We start from the raw sequence: 17,513 nt of genomic DNA, 5'->3' as shown, positions 1-17,513 counted from the left end.
CATCGCAACGATTAAGTTAACCCTTTGACCGCGTATCCGACACCTTGATTGGGTAATTACTCGGAACTACCGGGCGAAATATCTCGAAACATCGGCATCGATGAGTACCGAGAACCGTGGATGAGGGAGACGGGGACGGGGAGACCGAGGAGGTAAGTCGCTAGTTGTCGCGGGTTGTTTGCCGCAGCTCGCGAGACTCCAGACTCTTGGCAGGGCACATTTGGCGGGCTTCGTTTCGCGCTTCATGCTAATGTGTAATATTCCGCGATACGACTTCCACCTACGTGCCACGGAGAGCGAGCCGTGCGCTTTGTGCTCCGGCAAACGGAGCGGTTGTTACCACGGCCGATTCTTAGATGTGTTTCCCTGCGAGCGCTACGCCGACGGACAAAAGAACGTTGTTCCACGTGGCGCGAGATTCCGCGCAAGAATTTCCGATAAGAGCCTCATTTCTAGCGCTTCTCTCTATTCGTTCATTTGAGATGACGACGATGCGCTAAAATGTTCACAGTCGATTTCACCTGGCCCCTGATTTCGTGAACGTTAAATTGTTGATCCTTTCTGGAAGCCCAAATTCATATTCAATTTAAATAAATTAAAGCAAACTTATTACAATTACATTATATTTTCCATCTTATGATCTTAAAAAATATTTATAGGTAATATACTTTCTCAATTTAAATTATTTTAAGTTTGTTAATTTATTAATAATGTATTGACCGCATTGGCAAACTTAAATAAAAGGATGTTTAACGACCTATCGCAAGTTCAGTCAGTACCTGGTTTGAGAGAAACTGGTGAAATCAACCGTTAATCCCTTAGGGGCATAAACCCTCAAGGTTCTTGAACAAATTATGATTAGACTTACTGGCAAGAAAGCTTCCGCTTCCTGGAAACCGGTGCAAACTCGTCCGAGGTGTCGGTCGCCGGTCCATGGCTAGGCGTGGTAGACGTGCTACGATGATGCCGATGATGATGATGATGATGGTGGTGATGGTGGTGATAGTGATGGCCGGAGGCGGGTGCCTGCTGGTCGGGGACCATCGTCGGGGGTGTCTCCATGTGCTGGGGCGGTTCAGCCCCCGTTGCAACCTGTGGGATGGTGGCGGTGCTGCTGGTGGAGGTGGTGGTGGTGGTAGTTGTAGTGGTCGTGCTTGGGCTGCTGGGGGTGGTGGTGGTACTGGCGGTACTGCCGCTGCTGCTGCTGGCGGGGGTTGGAGTCGGGGCGAGACCTTCGCCACCACCCCCCGCCGAGGCGGTGGTTAGCTCTCCCACCCCAGAACCCGTGCCTATCTCGCCGAAATAAACCGTGGAGCACGAACTTCTGCAAGGGAAATTTTAAGCAGCCAAGTCAGACGGCACTGTCCGATCGCTAATCGAAAATCGCGATTGCCGGAAAATAGACTGCCGTGGGTGTAGAGTGACTGTCGATTGAATAAATCGATGAAGTCACTGCGTAAAATCATGTAACACATAACATTCGTGCGTAACACGTGGTAAAGTTTCTCCAACGTTCTGAGGGAATTACAGATTAAAAAATACATTTCCATAAATTCTATATTACATAAATATATATGAGAAAAATGTTTAAAAATTCAGTAAAATATATGGGCGATTATTGTAAGAAGAATGATTAAAAGAGAAACTTAATTCCCTGTATATCATCGTTGAAAATTTCTAATCGTTATCTTCTGAGTAACGAGCCACTCAGTTATCAAGATTTATATATTTTCAAGACCCGAGGGAATAGGGAAAGTTGCAGTCGTATGGGAGTGCACAACATTTTTGTTCATACATAGGTACGCTAATCATATGCGGGGCGTGTAATGTATAGTTGCACCAACGTCACATCCGGGAGTATTGAACTATCGTCATCGACCTTACGATCTATAAGCTCCTACGAACGATATCGATCCAATCACTCTCGATTTGCCTTACCTGTTTGACCGTATATAAAACCTTTTGCTGATCGATTAAATCTTGATTGCGTTATCGGGTTGTCAATCGCATTTAAGCATATAGGGATATAGCAAGTCCCATGTATAATCACGCAGCTAATCGCATGGTGTTTTCAACACGCGTGCATAATCTAAATTATTTCAAATCGAGGATTATCTTTTTTATTTTTATAAAACTAAAACTGCAAAAAAGTATTTTGATATCTTATCTTTAAAACTTCCCCAAAATTCTTTGGAGAATCTTTGCTTAGATGTAATTAATAAATGAAAAAAAAATAGGTAAATATCGGGCTAATTGTTTGGTATTGTTGATTTCAAGACGACACGCGTGTTTGCTTTTGGTTTTACGATTTGAAAAACGCGGGGATCAAGGTCTACCGACAATCTCGCCAACGGCAGATAGTTCCGTGTATTATGATGTAATGCAGGCGATTAGCGTAATTCTATTTATTCGTAGATATACAACGGCGCCGACGGCGACGTTATGTCGTATGCGATGCGACAGGTGGGAAACTCGCGTGTACCTGACATACGTAATGCTCAAGTGACTGCAATCCACGAATCCGAGTTAATCCTCCGCGGGCGTGCTTCAGTTCAACATCTAAAACGTAAGGTGCAGCCGCGCGACTTTATTTGCGAGACGACGACTTTCTTATCTTATCTCGATCTAATTTTCATTGGAAGAATTTTTTAGGCAAAGCCTAATCAGTCTAACCGTGGTATAATTACTTTAGCTAGAGTTGTCGAGATAAATCACGAGTTGCACGGCATTTATATATCTGCCTAAAAAAATAATAATAATTTCAAAGGCGTGGACGCGAAAGCGAGAGAGTGCGTCTGATCGAGTAGCCAACGTAGTGCATGAAAATTACATTCGTTGCGGTACCGCGAGACAATGATAAAGAGATGCATTACGCAATGCATCGCGACTCGTGTAAAATATCCCGCGAGCGTCGGGGTGCGGGAACGGGAAAAAGCGAAAAAGGGAGATAGGATAGAAAGTCTCTCCCCCCCCCCCCCTATTGGTTCCACGTAGTTTGCACTACGAAACGTTGAAACGAAAATTGGAAGCAATGTGGACAGTGAATTGAATGGAGAGATTATCAACCGATCGCTCATCAACTCGTGTAGACGACATCGACGCGTTTTACTCGAGTTGCCGTTAATGCATTATTATGGACGTGCGCTATTTAGATCCGTCAGAGCGTGAATGTTGAACTGACGATGACTGACACTGTCCTTCGCTTTGCCTTTTGTCTTATACATGCGTTGTAGTCTCATATTAAAAAAAAAACAAATTTTATCACAAATTTTACCCACGTAACGCACCAGTCTATTAAGATACGTGAATGCAAACCGTTTTTTTCTCTTTTTCCTAATTTGCCCGAGTAACGGGCCCAGATATCATTCAGATACACGGATAACCAATTTCCGAGTGATTTCAGATATTACCGACTCGATAGTGTTTACAACACCGGTTAATTCAGTGTTGACAACACCGGTCATAATTCCAAAGCCGATTCCAGCAGATTATGTCGAGAGGCTTATAGTAACTGTTGTCGCACACAATGCGATACGTATAACGTTGTATCGCATAAAACAACGTAGCGGCGTAGTTCCATTCGTAAGGTTAAACATAATTCGATCCAACATCGGCATATTCGACATTGTATATCGTAGAGACATAACTCATCGATATACATTGCATATATATTAATTAAAATTGTTAAAACCCTTCATATTACCACATTCGCGACGACGAACACAAGCGAGACAACCGAACTTACTGCACGGACGAGAGATTATAATAATCTCGTTGGTGTTGCTGTTGCTGCTGCTGGCCGCCGTTTCGCTGTTGCTGCTGTTGCTGATGCTGATGATGCTGATGATAGAGTTGCGAGGCGGACGTGGCCAGTTGCGTGCAGGTGTTGTGCACGGTGCGGTGATGCTCCTGATGGTGGATGTGCGGCTGTAGCTCCTCCAGCGAGATGTATTCCGGCGTCTCCTGGGCCTGCACCGCCGCCGCCGAGTGCAGGAGCTGCGTGTAGCCCTGTGCCATTTCCTGCGCCACCATCTCCTCTTGTCCCTGTCCGGTCGTGGTTCCAGTACCGCGGAATCGCAGGAGATCGTCCAGTTCTGACCCCGCCGACGGATGATGCTGCTGCTGTTGCTGCAGCTGATGATGATGATGACGTTGCTGCTGCTGCTGCTGCTGCTGCTGTTGTTGTTGTTGTTGTTGTTGCTGTTGCTGATGGGGATGCTGCTGATGCTGGTGTTGATGATAATGCAGCATGCGATCGTTCACGCAGGCGCCATCGCTTGCGGCGGCCACCGAGTCATTATTCTCGACGACGTCACTGCTGGTGTCCGGCAGTAGACTACCCTCGTCTGGAGAACGACAGAGCGATTCGCCACTGGAGGATTCTCGACTAGGACGCGCGACGAGAACGCTCGCGACGTGCGAAAGCTTCCCTTATCCTCGCGCGACGACGAAACGAGCCGCGAAACCGGCCTCGATCGAATTGAAATGAGCTTCGCGATTGAAATGAATTTTCCAGAGATTTTGTTATTGAATGATTTCGCGGCGATACTTCTTGTACGGTAAATCTTCGGCGCACCCTGTAGGATTACAGGACGTCTGCGCGTACGAGTACGTCGACAGTTGCGTGTATGATAATTTGCCGTGCTAAATTTGCGTAATGTTAAATACGGAGAGCCACTATCGGCGGGCAATTATCCGGGAGTCAGGTGATAATTATCCACTTGTGCGAACCCACGCGAAGCGCGACTTTCCAAGCCGACAGTCCCTCGTTTTAGACTCATAATTTCCAGAGTATCATCTATATACGATTAGCACGCGGTTGCCTCATCGAAGGCGGAGAATCCCATGATAATCGCAACCGCAAAACATCGAGAACAAAAAAATACGAAGATCATTCCGACTGCGTTGTCTTTTCCTCGTCGATGTCATGACCAATGATTCAATTCCGCGAACTCGCCAAGTACCTGCACGTGCCGCGTCGTACCATCGCACAATGAGAAAGTAGATGAAACAAATCTGTCGCATATGCGTAACGCAATCTTCGGCCTTGAGCGACAGCACGCCAATGTCGCGCGATTGTGAGTGCTGTTAGGCACGTATCATCGGACGTCGCGCGACTCCGGAATGCGCGCAAATCACGATCGACAGCACGTATTAATAATGACGCAATGAAGAGGAAGGAGGAGAGAGAAAGGCATGTACCCTCTCCTAGAACAGCGAAGGTTCTTCATCGAGGTGCCAAAAAACCAGTAAATTACACGACCAGCGGCGACTGAACGATATGCGAAAGGTTGATGCCTCCACTAATATACTTTCCCCGTTCAAAAAATTTCGCGCGTACCGCGCGTCGGTCTATACATCCATCCAGCATCGGAGAAGACTCACAAAGGATGTTTGCGCAAGATCGGCTCCAGATCGGCAAGAACCACGATGGGGCGGACGACGAAATCGGCAATCAATCAACGCGAACTCATGGCAAATCATCCGCCTTCAGATGCGCATTAATTGCTACCTCGTGCCGCTGCCTGCCAGGCAATTCTGCATTTTTATGACATTTCGCTTCGCGGCGTATTAACGCGCATACGTGATATAGACGGCGAACGACGGCAAACAGAAGGAATGCTCCCCGGAGAAGACCTCGTCGATTTAAGTCCAGAAACCAGTTCCGGGGGTTGAACCCGTTGAACACGCGAACCGTGAATAGAAGGAAGAAACGTTTTCCTACGGGGCAATATTTCACAAACGTCCATCTTCGTTCGAACATCTCTCTGCGGTATTGCTAAATACCGAATCCTTTCACGCGACTTTCTCATATCGTTTTTATAAAAACCTGCGAAATTACGGTAATAAAATCGTAATGACCGCGCATATTTATTTTAAATATAATTATGGATAAACATGCATGTGACTTCTTCATCGCACCTCGATAGATGCGCAATGTATCATCTCTCGCGACTTCTATTACATTAAGATTGAATAACAATTTTCGCAGGCACGAGAATTCTTATATGGGTATCTCTTTTAATTAAAATAATTTTCCCGTCTTATGAAAGCGTCGGTACAAGCTGGAGTTTTTAATTCTGTCATGATCAAGATGAAGTATATGTACGGTAGTTGATGGAATTTCATCTAACAAGTGGTAGTGTTACATAAAACTACGATAAGGATCCACGCTTTATCACCGTGTAAGCAACGAATGCTCTCCGGAGGAGATCTCGGCGCGTTCGATGACGCGTAAAAAAATTCTTTAGAATGAAATCGCCTCAAGATTGAGATAATAGTGACAATGACATTACCTAGGAGCTGCACAACACGTCGCACGTGAACGCGACCTTCGATAACGCCGTGCCTCGTTGAGCCTTTATCAATGGAAATAGCAATCATGATGTCACTGACATCATCGACATAATGGATGCGACACGATGACATCTGTTACGATTTACGATGCCGGAAAGCGCAGAAAGTATTTCGCACTGATAAAATAGTGCTGTCAAATTGTAGAATTGTTATTTAAATAGAAAACGAATTCATTGTACCGATTATTAAGTAACGATCAAAAACGAAGAAGACAAAGCTTCAGAGAAGAACATCCTTTGTGATCCAATAAAGGAATCGTCGATAAGGCTAGTACGGGTACGTATTTCGTTATAATGAAAAAGAAAACACAGTACCTGAGGTGACGAGAATATCCCAGTAATCGTTATTGAAATAATGCATTCGATGATGCCTTGATGGAAATCTAATAGATAACGATGTAGCACAATATGTCACTGACACACAAGTTTTTCAATTGAAAGAAACACTTTAACCGATTTTGCTTAAAAATCACTCTCAAACCCACTGTTTGCAAATTATTATCTTCGTAGACAAATTATGACTTATTGATGATAATGATTTAAAAATACGAAAGACAATACATATACTGTCCAAAAAAATGTTGACGAAGAAGTTGCGACCGAATAAATATTAAATATCATGATAATTGACATGTAATAACTAACGAATAATTAATAAAAATTGCATTCTTCATCAGATCGACTTCTTCCGCGGGAATCGCGGTGACGAATCTCACAAATAATCCCAAGATATGTACCGAAGCACACGCAGATCAAAATAATTTTTCCGGCGTCCCGACGCGCGACGGGAAGAATTCGTCACGGTACTTCGCACATCGCGAGCGTTCGCGCGTCACCGCGAGAAACCCCTTACCGAGAAGCGCGTACATCCACGTCGTCGCCGACGACGAGGAGGCGGCGGCATCCTCGAGAAGAGGCCAGAAGGCCTGTCGCCTTCCCTCTTGCCGGGCGATACCCTCGTACTTCGAGAGTCGGGCCTCCTCGACGGCGACGACGAGGTCGTGCCGGCCGTTCAGCACCACCGTCTACTCGAGTCGCGTGTCGCGAGTTCCCGCGAGACGCTGACCGGCACGTGACGCCGATCGACGGAGGGAGAAAACGAGAAACGACACCGTCGGCCTAGCCTTCGCCGACGTTTGAGACCACGACGTCTCGGTGCTTGCGATGTCGATCGTTAGCAAAACCGTGATCCGGGAGGAGAAGGTCTCTCCTTTCGGACTCGCGCGGTAGACAACGCACTCGTCGACAGACGCGTCGTCCGTTTGACACTGAGAACGCGGGTGGGTGATGATGACGGTGGTGCTGGTGGTGGTGTCGGTGGTGGCGGTGGTGGTGGCGATGGTGGTAGGAGGCACCTCCGCCGACGACGGTGGTGACGGTGATAGAGAAGTACTCGTCATCGGCAGCGATGCTGTTGAGTACATCGGGGTGTCGCGGCTGATACCACGTGGTCCGGCACAGGTGGGAGTGACTAAAACCGCCCTGCGCCGCGGAACCGCTCCCGCGACGACGAGTCGGGTCCCCGAGCCACCCCCACATCGCGCCGGGGAGGATGCGTCGCGCGAGAATTCTTTGCGGCCGCGACTTCCTCCCCAGATGAGTCGAGTGGTCGCGAAGTAAAAGAATATCCACACTTGGGTTTCGTAATAAAAATTTATGTGATAAAAATATATACGAAAGTAGATTTTGATCATAATTTACGAAATTGAAATTTCGTATTTCACTCTCATTGTCAGAATGAACTTCACGCTCGGTTTTTATTTCTGAAGCTGATGTATATCGCTAATACACTTAAGACTTATACGATTTATATAGTATACACAAACAAGATTCCCGGATTCCACATAATAACGTGACGTCAATAAGAAAAATATGAAATTGATCGAACCTTGCTAAGGGAACTATTAAAAGTGTGTAACGATATGCCATTGCTTGTCAACGTCAACCATAATTAGGTTGTCACAACCTATTAAAAATTAAATAATCGAAACTTATATTAAAGTATTAAATAATAAACAGGTAATAATCGGTCACAGAAGGAACGTATAATTAACGAATCGCGGCAAACTTGCACATATCTTACGATATTCCTGCTATCTGTTCATGCCTACGTTGAGAAATCGCGGGTATGACGGTAGCAATCAGCCGCTACGCGACGTGACTTTCAACACAATTTAAAAATGCATATGCCTTCCAGATATATTAACATTTTTTAAATATTTTTTAGCTCAGCTTATATTTCCTTGACTTTTTTTCTGAGCAAAACTCAAAAATAAAAATCTCCTTCAGAAGAAAGAAAATAAAATAATACCAATATGTAAATACCAATATGTAAATGTCATGCGTTGGAAAAAATTTTTTAAAGGGTAAAAATTATTTAACATTTTGCTTCGCGCCATCGTTAATTAACGCACGTTTCATCGTATAATACGTAACAATATATGCGCACTTAAAGCCAACTAATTAACGCTCGATATCCTATAATGCCTTACATAACTTTATTAATATATAACGTAATCAGAGTTGGCGCTAACATTTTAATATCACACATTCTAGAAGAGGCACGAAGCGAACGGCCAATGTATTTTTTCTCGCGCGATTATTCTTTATAATATATAGTGTTTCCAAGTTTATTTCTTCCTTTATATAGACTCGAAACGTTAGCCTTCGACTAACCGGTTTACCTTATCGCGCAATTCGCTTAATATCGCAATAATAATAACTGTCACTGTACGGTGTCACCTACGAGAAATTTTTAATATCGTTTTAATTTCGTGAGCTATTAATTTTGTCTACGCTATGCCACCATTGTTGGTCACAGTTATATCAATCGTGATTATCAATAATTATTTCTAAAAAAAAAAAGATTAACGCCACCCCTGTTTGGGGGTATTTAATATCAAAAAATGCGTAGACTATCGTAAACTATAATTGTTACAAGAAAAGAGCCGCGTGCAAGAAACAAGCTACGCGATTATCCGTAAACCTTCAGACCGCGTAATAATTATGATTACCAAATTAATTAGCCGCGGCGTGTTTCGAAGTAGAGCCGACCATCGTGTCAGATCGGCGATCGACGAAAAACATATGCGCGCACATTTGCAGATGCCCAGTTCCACTTAATCGCGTTTTTCATCCCTTAAATCTGTGTCGCCGAGATTCCGCGACCGAGCCGATTGCACTGTATATTAATTAGCGCTAATTACACGAAGCTAAGCCTACCTTGACCGCGCGCCGCTGTACAGCCGTTTGTAACGGGGCCGTTTGTAACGTTAATTATTATCGTCAATACGCTTTTGTCTGATACGGGCCCCGGTTTACGATCGGCATTGACGTTTGAAGTGACCACAGCTCTCTCTCAATCCTGCCTCACCCTCCCCTTCTGCCAAATCTCTCTCCGTTCACTCATTAGCGTGATTTTTCGGTAACCAAGGATCAGCTCCCCGTCGATTAATTTACAGTGATTTCATAGCACTCCCCCCCCCCTCCCCCGCGTTTATCCAATTATTCGCGTTTTCAAATAACGATCTTTGACCTTCGTTAACGCTCGCCGCACGTCAACGTCGCCGTTAACGAAATTTGGGAATAAAACGCGCAATATTTTTCTTTTACCCGGTGTGACGCGGATTTTCGATATGTGCGCGGTTCGGTGGAACAGCGGCATAAGCGTCGTGAAGAACGACGATTAAAAATACGACATTCCATATCAGTTGCCGTCCATAAATCTTTGAACTGTGTTTTGTAAATATTAAATACTTCGTAATATATTTTCTTTTTTTTTTCTTTAAGGAAAAGAAACAAATCGTATTACAAGAAACAATTTCTAATCATATATCTCTGCGTGTATTATTAGCACATAATTGCCTCATTACCTATTCATTAAACATTCGATATCTCGCCAGTAAAATTAACACGATTAGAATAATGTCTGTATCGCAATTGAATCATCTTATTACGTGTCTCACAACCATTAATCAAACCACGATTAAGAAATCGGGGAAGGGCGCGTAATTGACGTAACGTTATTAACATTTACGCGTCGGGCGTAACTGGGATCGGACTTAGAGGCACGTCTTCGCACTCCTCTCGAGTGTATCGAGAGTATCAATTTACCTCGATTACCGCCGAGGAGAACGTTATATCCTCGAATTCCGAACTGACCGGCGATTGCGGAATTCGTTTCTCAACGTTGATTGGAAAACTGACACTGACCTTCCTCCCGTAACACAATACTTTCGCGGAAACAACTGTAATCATTGTGTCATCTTTCCGCTGTAACAGCGGCCAGCGACATCATTTTACTCTTATTATCTTTCCCTCACCGTAACTATCATTGCCGGTCAGCGAAAGCACGTTAGTTTGCTCGAAAATTAAAACGTTAAAAACAATTGGCGGAGTGCCGATGGTGAGTTTACCTTTAGATTCGTATCGAGTCCTTCCATGCGTCCATTCATTTGGCTGGAACGTACCGATGCCTGCAAACAAATGTCACGGAGAAGGCGTCGAATTATTAAATCTTAATTGATTCATCCGTCGCGCAAATTTTTATAATTGGACGACTGTCTTCCGCGACGATTTATCGTTTGTGCGTCAAGACGCGAAACGAGCGGGGCGAGTAAACTTTACGCTGAAACGGGCAGGACGGCGAATTAAGAAGTAAATTAAGATTCAGTAATAACGCGAGAAGAAAGAGGCCAGCGATATTTTGCAAGATAGGAAAAAAGCTAAGTATCGGGGGAAGATACTCTTTGTCAGATCAGATACATATAATTTGCAGATAGCACTGACTTCGATAACCGTAAAAAATCGAAACAATTAAACGACGTACCGACGTATGCATAATTAAGTGGACAGCAGTTTATTCATGAATCTAGTATTATTTGCCTGTCGCAATATGGAAATTACGCCGTAGGAAGTAAATATTGCGCTTCTTGGAATAATATCGGCGACAATACAGCGTAATAACGAGATATAAGAGTTATGTCAGGTGCACTGAACGCTTGTTAGGATGTTATCCTCCATTGTCGCATCGTAACGAGCATCTGCGCCCTTGGGCAACAAAATCGACGTTCCATTTATAACCATAAGGGGATTTCTATAACTTTTTATGTATGGAGTATAACACGAGAACCCGACGACCAACTGTTAACTCATCGATTCGATGAAAAAATATATCAATGAAAAGCATATTCTTGTTTTACAAATTTTTCTTATATAGATATGTCAACTTAGAGCGAAACGAGGGTTGAGAGATGATCAAGTTGATATCAAGTAGATCATACCTTCGAATCTGCTTCGGGATGTGTCACGCATCCATTCGTACGGCCTCATAGTACCGGTATCTGTAAAAAAAGAGAAAGATTATCTCTTACAAATTAGTTCTGAAATTCCTGTACGCGATAAAAGATCGAAGCGACTTTGACCCAACGTAGAGCTTTCCGCGCGAGCTTTCTGCTGGGGAAAAGCGTTAAGCTCCCTTTAAGCGCGACACGCGATGACGAACAGTATAGCAGTAAGGGGTATGGCACATTGAAAAACTTCAGCAGGAAGACTTAAGCAGTAAGCAAATTGGCCAATCACAGTCGAGAGTTCTCGAAAACTTAAGATAGCTGTTCTATGTGCCATAGCCCTAACACATTTGCCCGTTTCCCGTGAGAATGCGATTGAATTCCAGTTACGTAAGCGCGCGGACAACACAGTGTGCAACAATTTAACCACGTGATTATATAAACATCATCAGCGCCTGTGCTTGACAGATTATGCCTTGCCGACGACATCCCCTATCCTCGTCGTCGCATCGACGAATCACAAAAACAGCCCTGTCGTCCACCTGTGTACCCGTCCCGGGAACGACGACGTTTTAGAATATTATTAATGCCGGAAAAGACCATCAGAGAAATTAAACGGGAACATTTTTATTTTGTCAAAAAGTATTATTTCGATCGCGGGCAATATAATTATTACTTTACGTTATCTGCGGCTGCAAACGCATAAAATTATGTGTAAAATAAATGTTGCATAGTAAACCTAATCGCTACGTTATATTATCTCGTTATGGCACGAGACAGCTAGTCTAGAAAAAATTTACGATAACTGCGGAGAGAATAAACATTTAATATCGGGCAGTAACACAACAACTTCGTTAGAATCTTTCTCATAGAATCGTACACATGCTCGAATGAGATTAATGCTCCCTCTGGGTTTAAAAAGAAATCGCGAAAGGAAAGAAGTTTTTCGACATATTTTACAATAAAGAATACTGCGTTAATGCCATTATATCGAGCAACATTGAAAACGGAATAGTCACAAGAATTAATAAATAACTAAAAACACAACGTTAAAAATGGATGATTAACGTCGGAAGAAAAATGTTACAGATATCTGTCTTATCTGTCTGTTAAAACATGTCAGAAGCGTGGACTTCCGTGTTTGCCAGCACTAGAGGGGGGGGGGGGAGGGGGAGTAAGAGAAATACCGATCCTCGACAAAAACAGCCGGATTACGCTTGCGTGTCGGCAATGTCAAGGCGACTCGCTTATTTTCTTATCAATGCGCGGTTGCGTAATCCGGCCCCGAAGTGCGGTGCACCGATATCCGGACTCGCCGCCTTCGATGTTCGCTGTGCGCTTGACCTGTGACGCAAAACACGCACGCACGCACGCACGCACACACGGAATCAAGGCCGTAACGTAACATTCGCAATGATTCCGTTATGTAAATTAAAATCGCGCGCTTTCTAGATTTAACGCTACCGTCGTTAACCGGTCCGACACGTTCGCTCCGTCTCGTTCGTAAAAATAGGAGTGCGCGATTCGGTATAATCGGTAACGGAAAGAAAGGAAAAGATCGCGGGACCCGTGTTTAACGTGGCGTAATTCCGCGAGAGATACCTGTCGACATTGAATACGTCGTGAATGTAATATATCGGCGCGAATAGAGGCCGTGGCACGTAGAAAAACTTAAGCAGTAAAACTTAAGCAGTAAGTAAATCAACGGTATGGATTCGGTACTGCTTAGGACCGTGCCTTAAGTTCTTGATTGTGATTGGCTGATTTGCTTACTGCTTAAGTTTTTCTACGTGCCACGGCCTTAAGTAATTTCGGATCGTTTTCTCTCTCTCTTTCTCTCTCTCAATCAACTCGGGGGAGCGCTCCCCTGAATGAAAAACGCGTGCGGAGTACTCCTTATGCTGACGTTAGCGGTTGCAACGTGCGGCCGTCTATGCGTCATCGCGACGGCAACGCGAAAACCAAAATTACATTTCACGTTCCGCGCGCGTATCTCGCCGCCACGTGAAAATAATTACATCACGCGGGAGACGTCAATGGACCGACTCACCGACCGGCTCTGGCTGGCTGGATCCGCGTTCCGTATTTACAGGCCGGTACCCTTGCGGGCCTAACACGATTTGCATTTGAAATACTTTGACCTTTTCAGAGCTGTGTGCAGTTTGCAATTGGTGCCTGTACCCTTTCCCTACGGAAACACTTGATTCGCATACAGATGACAGACTGTAAACTGACCACCAATAACTCTACGATCAACGTTAAACTCAAGTCCGAAATAAATTATGACGATTACGATTTACGATTAAACGAACGATATTATATAATATAATAAAAATATATGTATAATACATGATGCATCATATTATATATTAAGTCAATTATAGAAGTTTTAAAACTAGATTTTCAGAATAACTTTATAAAATCGAGAATATTTGGAATCTCGATTTAAAGGGAGTGCATCTCGAACTGTCAGAGAGAATTCAGAGACGACGGTCGATTGTCGTCGGGTCTCAATTTGAACTGGACACGGAATCACCGGTTTATGCCGATACCTTTCTTCAATCGCCAATCCTCGTCACATTAGATATCGATCTCGAGTTAATTGTCCCCGTAAACTTCGCCACCGATCGGAATTCATTTGCGGTCGGTCGGTCGGTTTGGAAATCGGCCGGCCGTTTCTTCATGACGGAAACCGCGGCTACGATCGGCTCGTTGATAAATATACCGGCGGGCCGCCGATCGCCGTCGCGTATACGTATACACACGTTTAAACGTTACGTAATGCTTCTTGCGTGTTTTGCGGTGCGCATTACCTCATATCAAAGCAATTCTCGAGCACGGCGCGGCGGCGGTCATTTTCCCACCGAAGGCAGCCCCTCCCGCGACTCGCCGCCTCGTATGTGCGCCCGAGTAAAGTAACCCCGATCGCTCGCGGATTTAAGAGCGATCGCATTCCGGTTCGCCGATCGCGTAAGCGCCGATCGATTTCCGCCGAAATCTTCCGCGTTCGATCGACGATTCGCCCAACGATGCGCCACAATGCATTTTTTTTTTGTCACGGATCTCTACGGTTGTACGAGGTGCTGAATTGCTGCAAGATCACGCGCGAGAGATCGCGATCGTACGTGTCAGCGGATTAGATTTATCATAGTTATAGCGCTCTCGCGGTGTAATAATAGATTTCTTTTGACAATACGATTTCTCTGTCAATCGGTCATGATTGAAACGATCGACTCCGGGTCGCGACTCGCGCGGATCTTTACGTAACGCTGAGCCATCGGCTGAGAGAACGCGCGGAATCACGAGAGGGACAGCCGGAAAAATTGAATCATCGATTACACTTGCGAGGCTTTGCCAGCGTGGGCGATGGCTTCCTCGGCCAACCTTGAATAAGTAATCTGCTTCTCGGAGTAATGCGCCAGTCGCTCGGAAAAAATCGTCCGGGTCCCTGTGTATACACGGCGGATGCATATCGGGAGAGCTATCGGTCTTCCGCGGTGAAAGTACTTACATATCGCGGCTGCACACCGATATGTGCACAAAGTATGTCCCGCTATCGCGGCATGAACCTTCATTCACATTCGACTTTGGAGTTGATCTCATGATCCTTTCAAAAGAAGTGCCAGTATAATTCCCGAATCATACAAGTTATTCAAAATAACTTTTTTATTTTTCTTCACGACCTCAGCTTCAGATACATATATATACGAATGGATCTGATCTATTTTATTTCTTGTTTAATTCTATGTGAACTTCACTTTGATGACTCAGGAGTTATTTACAAAGATCTTTGAAGCATAAAAATAATCTATTAGAGTAAAGATCAAAAACTTACGGTGTTTTATAATCGTCTAGTTAAACTTTTGTGAAAATCTAGTGTCAAATTCGTTAACGAACGAAGACAGATGTAGCACGATAATGAGACATACTTTGTATCATATATTATTATACATCTATAATCCTAAATAATGTTACTGTTCAATAAAACTTATTCTCGTTCGCTTTCGAAATTGATTAACAGAATTGTAAAACTGTAAATGTGCGTCAACGTTTGAAAAACTCAGAACTTAAATTTGTAGTCAAATGACGTGTTGTGGTCAAAGCTGCATAATAAATTAATTACGAGAAATTCGCTTCAAGACTTGTCATTTAGCCTCTGAAGGATCACAGCAGATAAACACGTAAAAGAATACGGAAATTTACCAGCGGTCAAGCACCCATATCATCTGCAAAGAAAAGAATCATTCTCCAGCCATTCCTTGAATTCCATTATGTAACCGGTCGATGTAACAAACGTAGAATACGTAAATAACACATAATAAACTAATTATCTTTTTAGACGAGCCGAGCTAGTAAACAAACGAGAGCTCGAGACGCGCTGTACCGAAGGAGGAATATCGATCAGCATCAAGCTTAAAAAAAAAAGCTAAAAAAAAAGATATAACGTCACCGGGAAAACTAAGGTGTGCTCGAATACGATAGATTTCCGAGATAAAAATTTGCTAAAAATGAAAACACTACCCACGCGACAGCTATAAAGTTTTCCGCGCGTGAAAAATATATATATATTCGCGAGCTCTCCACAACTGGTTTGTCTTCTTACGTAATCGTATCGCCGCTCGCCTCTCTATATCTCATCGTTTTTAGCTATTATGCAACGACCGACTGATACTGCACGGCATAATTTCTCACTTACATATTCCGCGATGCCGGCCGAATGCATCGGAATTGGACGATTTGATGCGCCGCGCCGGCTCGTGCTGCACGAGCTTACGATATACGGCATATCCCCCGAATAAATGGGTCAAACGGATGAATGATAATTCCTTAACGACAAATCGGTGAGCTTAGCTTTCCCTTCAAATCGATTTTTCGGAAGCACGGATTATTATTTTACCCGAATTTCAGTATTCGTTCGACTTCGCATAATATAAAACAGCCAAATTCTTAGAATCAACTGGAAATCAATCGTAGAACACGCTTAGCTTTCCTGAACAACGAATCGATTTTTCAAAAGCATGAATTATTATTTTATCCGAATTTCGGATAAAACGGAGTATCGTTTGACTTCGCATACTTAATAAAGTTCTGCAGAGCTAAGTGCGCTCCTTAGAATTAATTTGAGCTCAATCGATTTCCTCTCACTAGATTCGCAATAAGACCCATTCTCTGTTTCGAAAGTCATCTCGAGAATATTAAAAAAAAAGCAAATGTTAAAGAGCAATCGCGGTTCCATTAACACATTGACTACCGAATGCCAATTAATTCACAGTTAGAAATCTACATACCCAGTCTACAGGCACATATGGACACTATGGGCGGTATTCGTAGTCGGATCTTATTTCAAAACCGTCTTAAGTAATGTCCTCGGTAATGTCTTAAGTTGCTAATATGGTCATTTGATTGACTGGAGTCTTAAGACTACTTTTGACCAGACTTAGGACGATCTTAGATATAAGATCCGACTATGAATACCGCCCTATATCTATACATTTACCTGGCTATTCGCTGATTTGATTATTTAGAAAGGAAGAAATAAAATTTCATTATAAATTTGAGATAAAAAGTAAATACAAAATTAACACTGCGCGGGCACCGTGTTTTTGGAGCACTTACTCAGACACCCTGGGACTTTTAAGTCTAAAGAGTTTTTGAAAGGATTTCTGTTACAAAAAATCTATAAAAATTCATGTATCACCTTTAAGGCTTCATAAAGTGATTTCTATACTTACATAAGCCGGAACTGTTGCAATTTTGTTTTAAGAGTGCTGAAGTCATTCCCGTGGGAATCACAAATGAAAAATCGACTGTGTGTGCCCTAAAAAGCCCACGGTGTCCGCGCAGCGTTAAGTAGCATATTAAAACAACA

At 43.6% G+C, this 17,513-nt stretch overlaps 2 protein-coding genes across 8 annotated transcripts in view; both read right to left on the bottom strand.

Moving 5' to 3' along the window:
* The window catches only part of Cyc (basic helix-loop-helix ARNT-like protein cyc), a 32,711-nt gene that overhangs the window by 13,464 nt on the left and 1,734 nt on the right, over positions 1-17,513 (bottom strand). For 3 of the 7 annotated variants that reach the window (XR_011718718.1, XM_071710541.1, XM_071710546.1), the window contains exon 1: positions 869-1,198. Coding sequence is in view for 4 of the 7 variants with exons in the window: in XM_071710541.1 (XP_071566642.1) it covers positions 869-1,062 (194 nt within the window). In the remaining 3 variants the exon portion in view is untranslated. Of the gene's footprint in view, positions 1-284; positions 506-868; positions 1,325-11,638; positions 11,699-17,513 lie in introns of those variants that run through there. The other 4 variants (XM_071710544.1, XM_071710545.1, XM_071710542.1 and 1 more) reach the window with 3 other exon arrangements.
* On the bottom strand, positions 1,336-10,761 carry LOC139774966 (uncharacterized). Its single transcript, XM_071710563.1, has 2 exons — positions 7,210-10,761; positions 1,336-4,346 (listed from the first exon to the last, which is right to left on the bottom strand). The coding sequence occupies exons 1-2, from the start codon at positions 7,223-7,225 to the stop codon at positions 3,742-3,744; spliced, it is 621 nt and encodes a 206-aa protein (XP_071566664.1). The 5' UTR covers positions 7,226-10,761; the 3' UTR covers positions 1,336-3,741.

The sequence above is a fragment of the Temnothorax nylanderi genome, unplaced genomic scaffold (assembly GCF_030848795.1).
Source record: "Temnothorax nylanderi isolate EJ_2023f unplaced genomic scaffold, tnyl_v1.0 TNYL_tig0090_pilon, whole genome shotgun sequence".
Taxonomy (NCBI): Eukaryota; Metazoa; Arthropoda; class Insecta; order Hymenoptera; family Formicidae; genus Temnothorax; species Temnothorax nylanderi.
The sequence above is the reverse complement of the archived record's forward strand: the minus strand, read 5'-3'. Positions and strand labels throughout refer to the sequence as shown.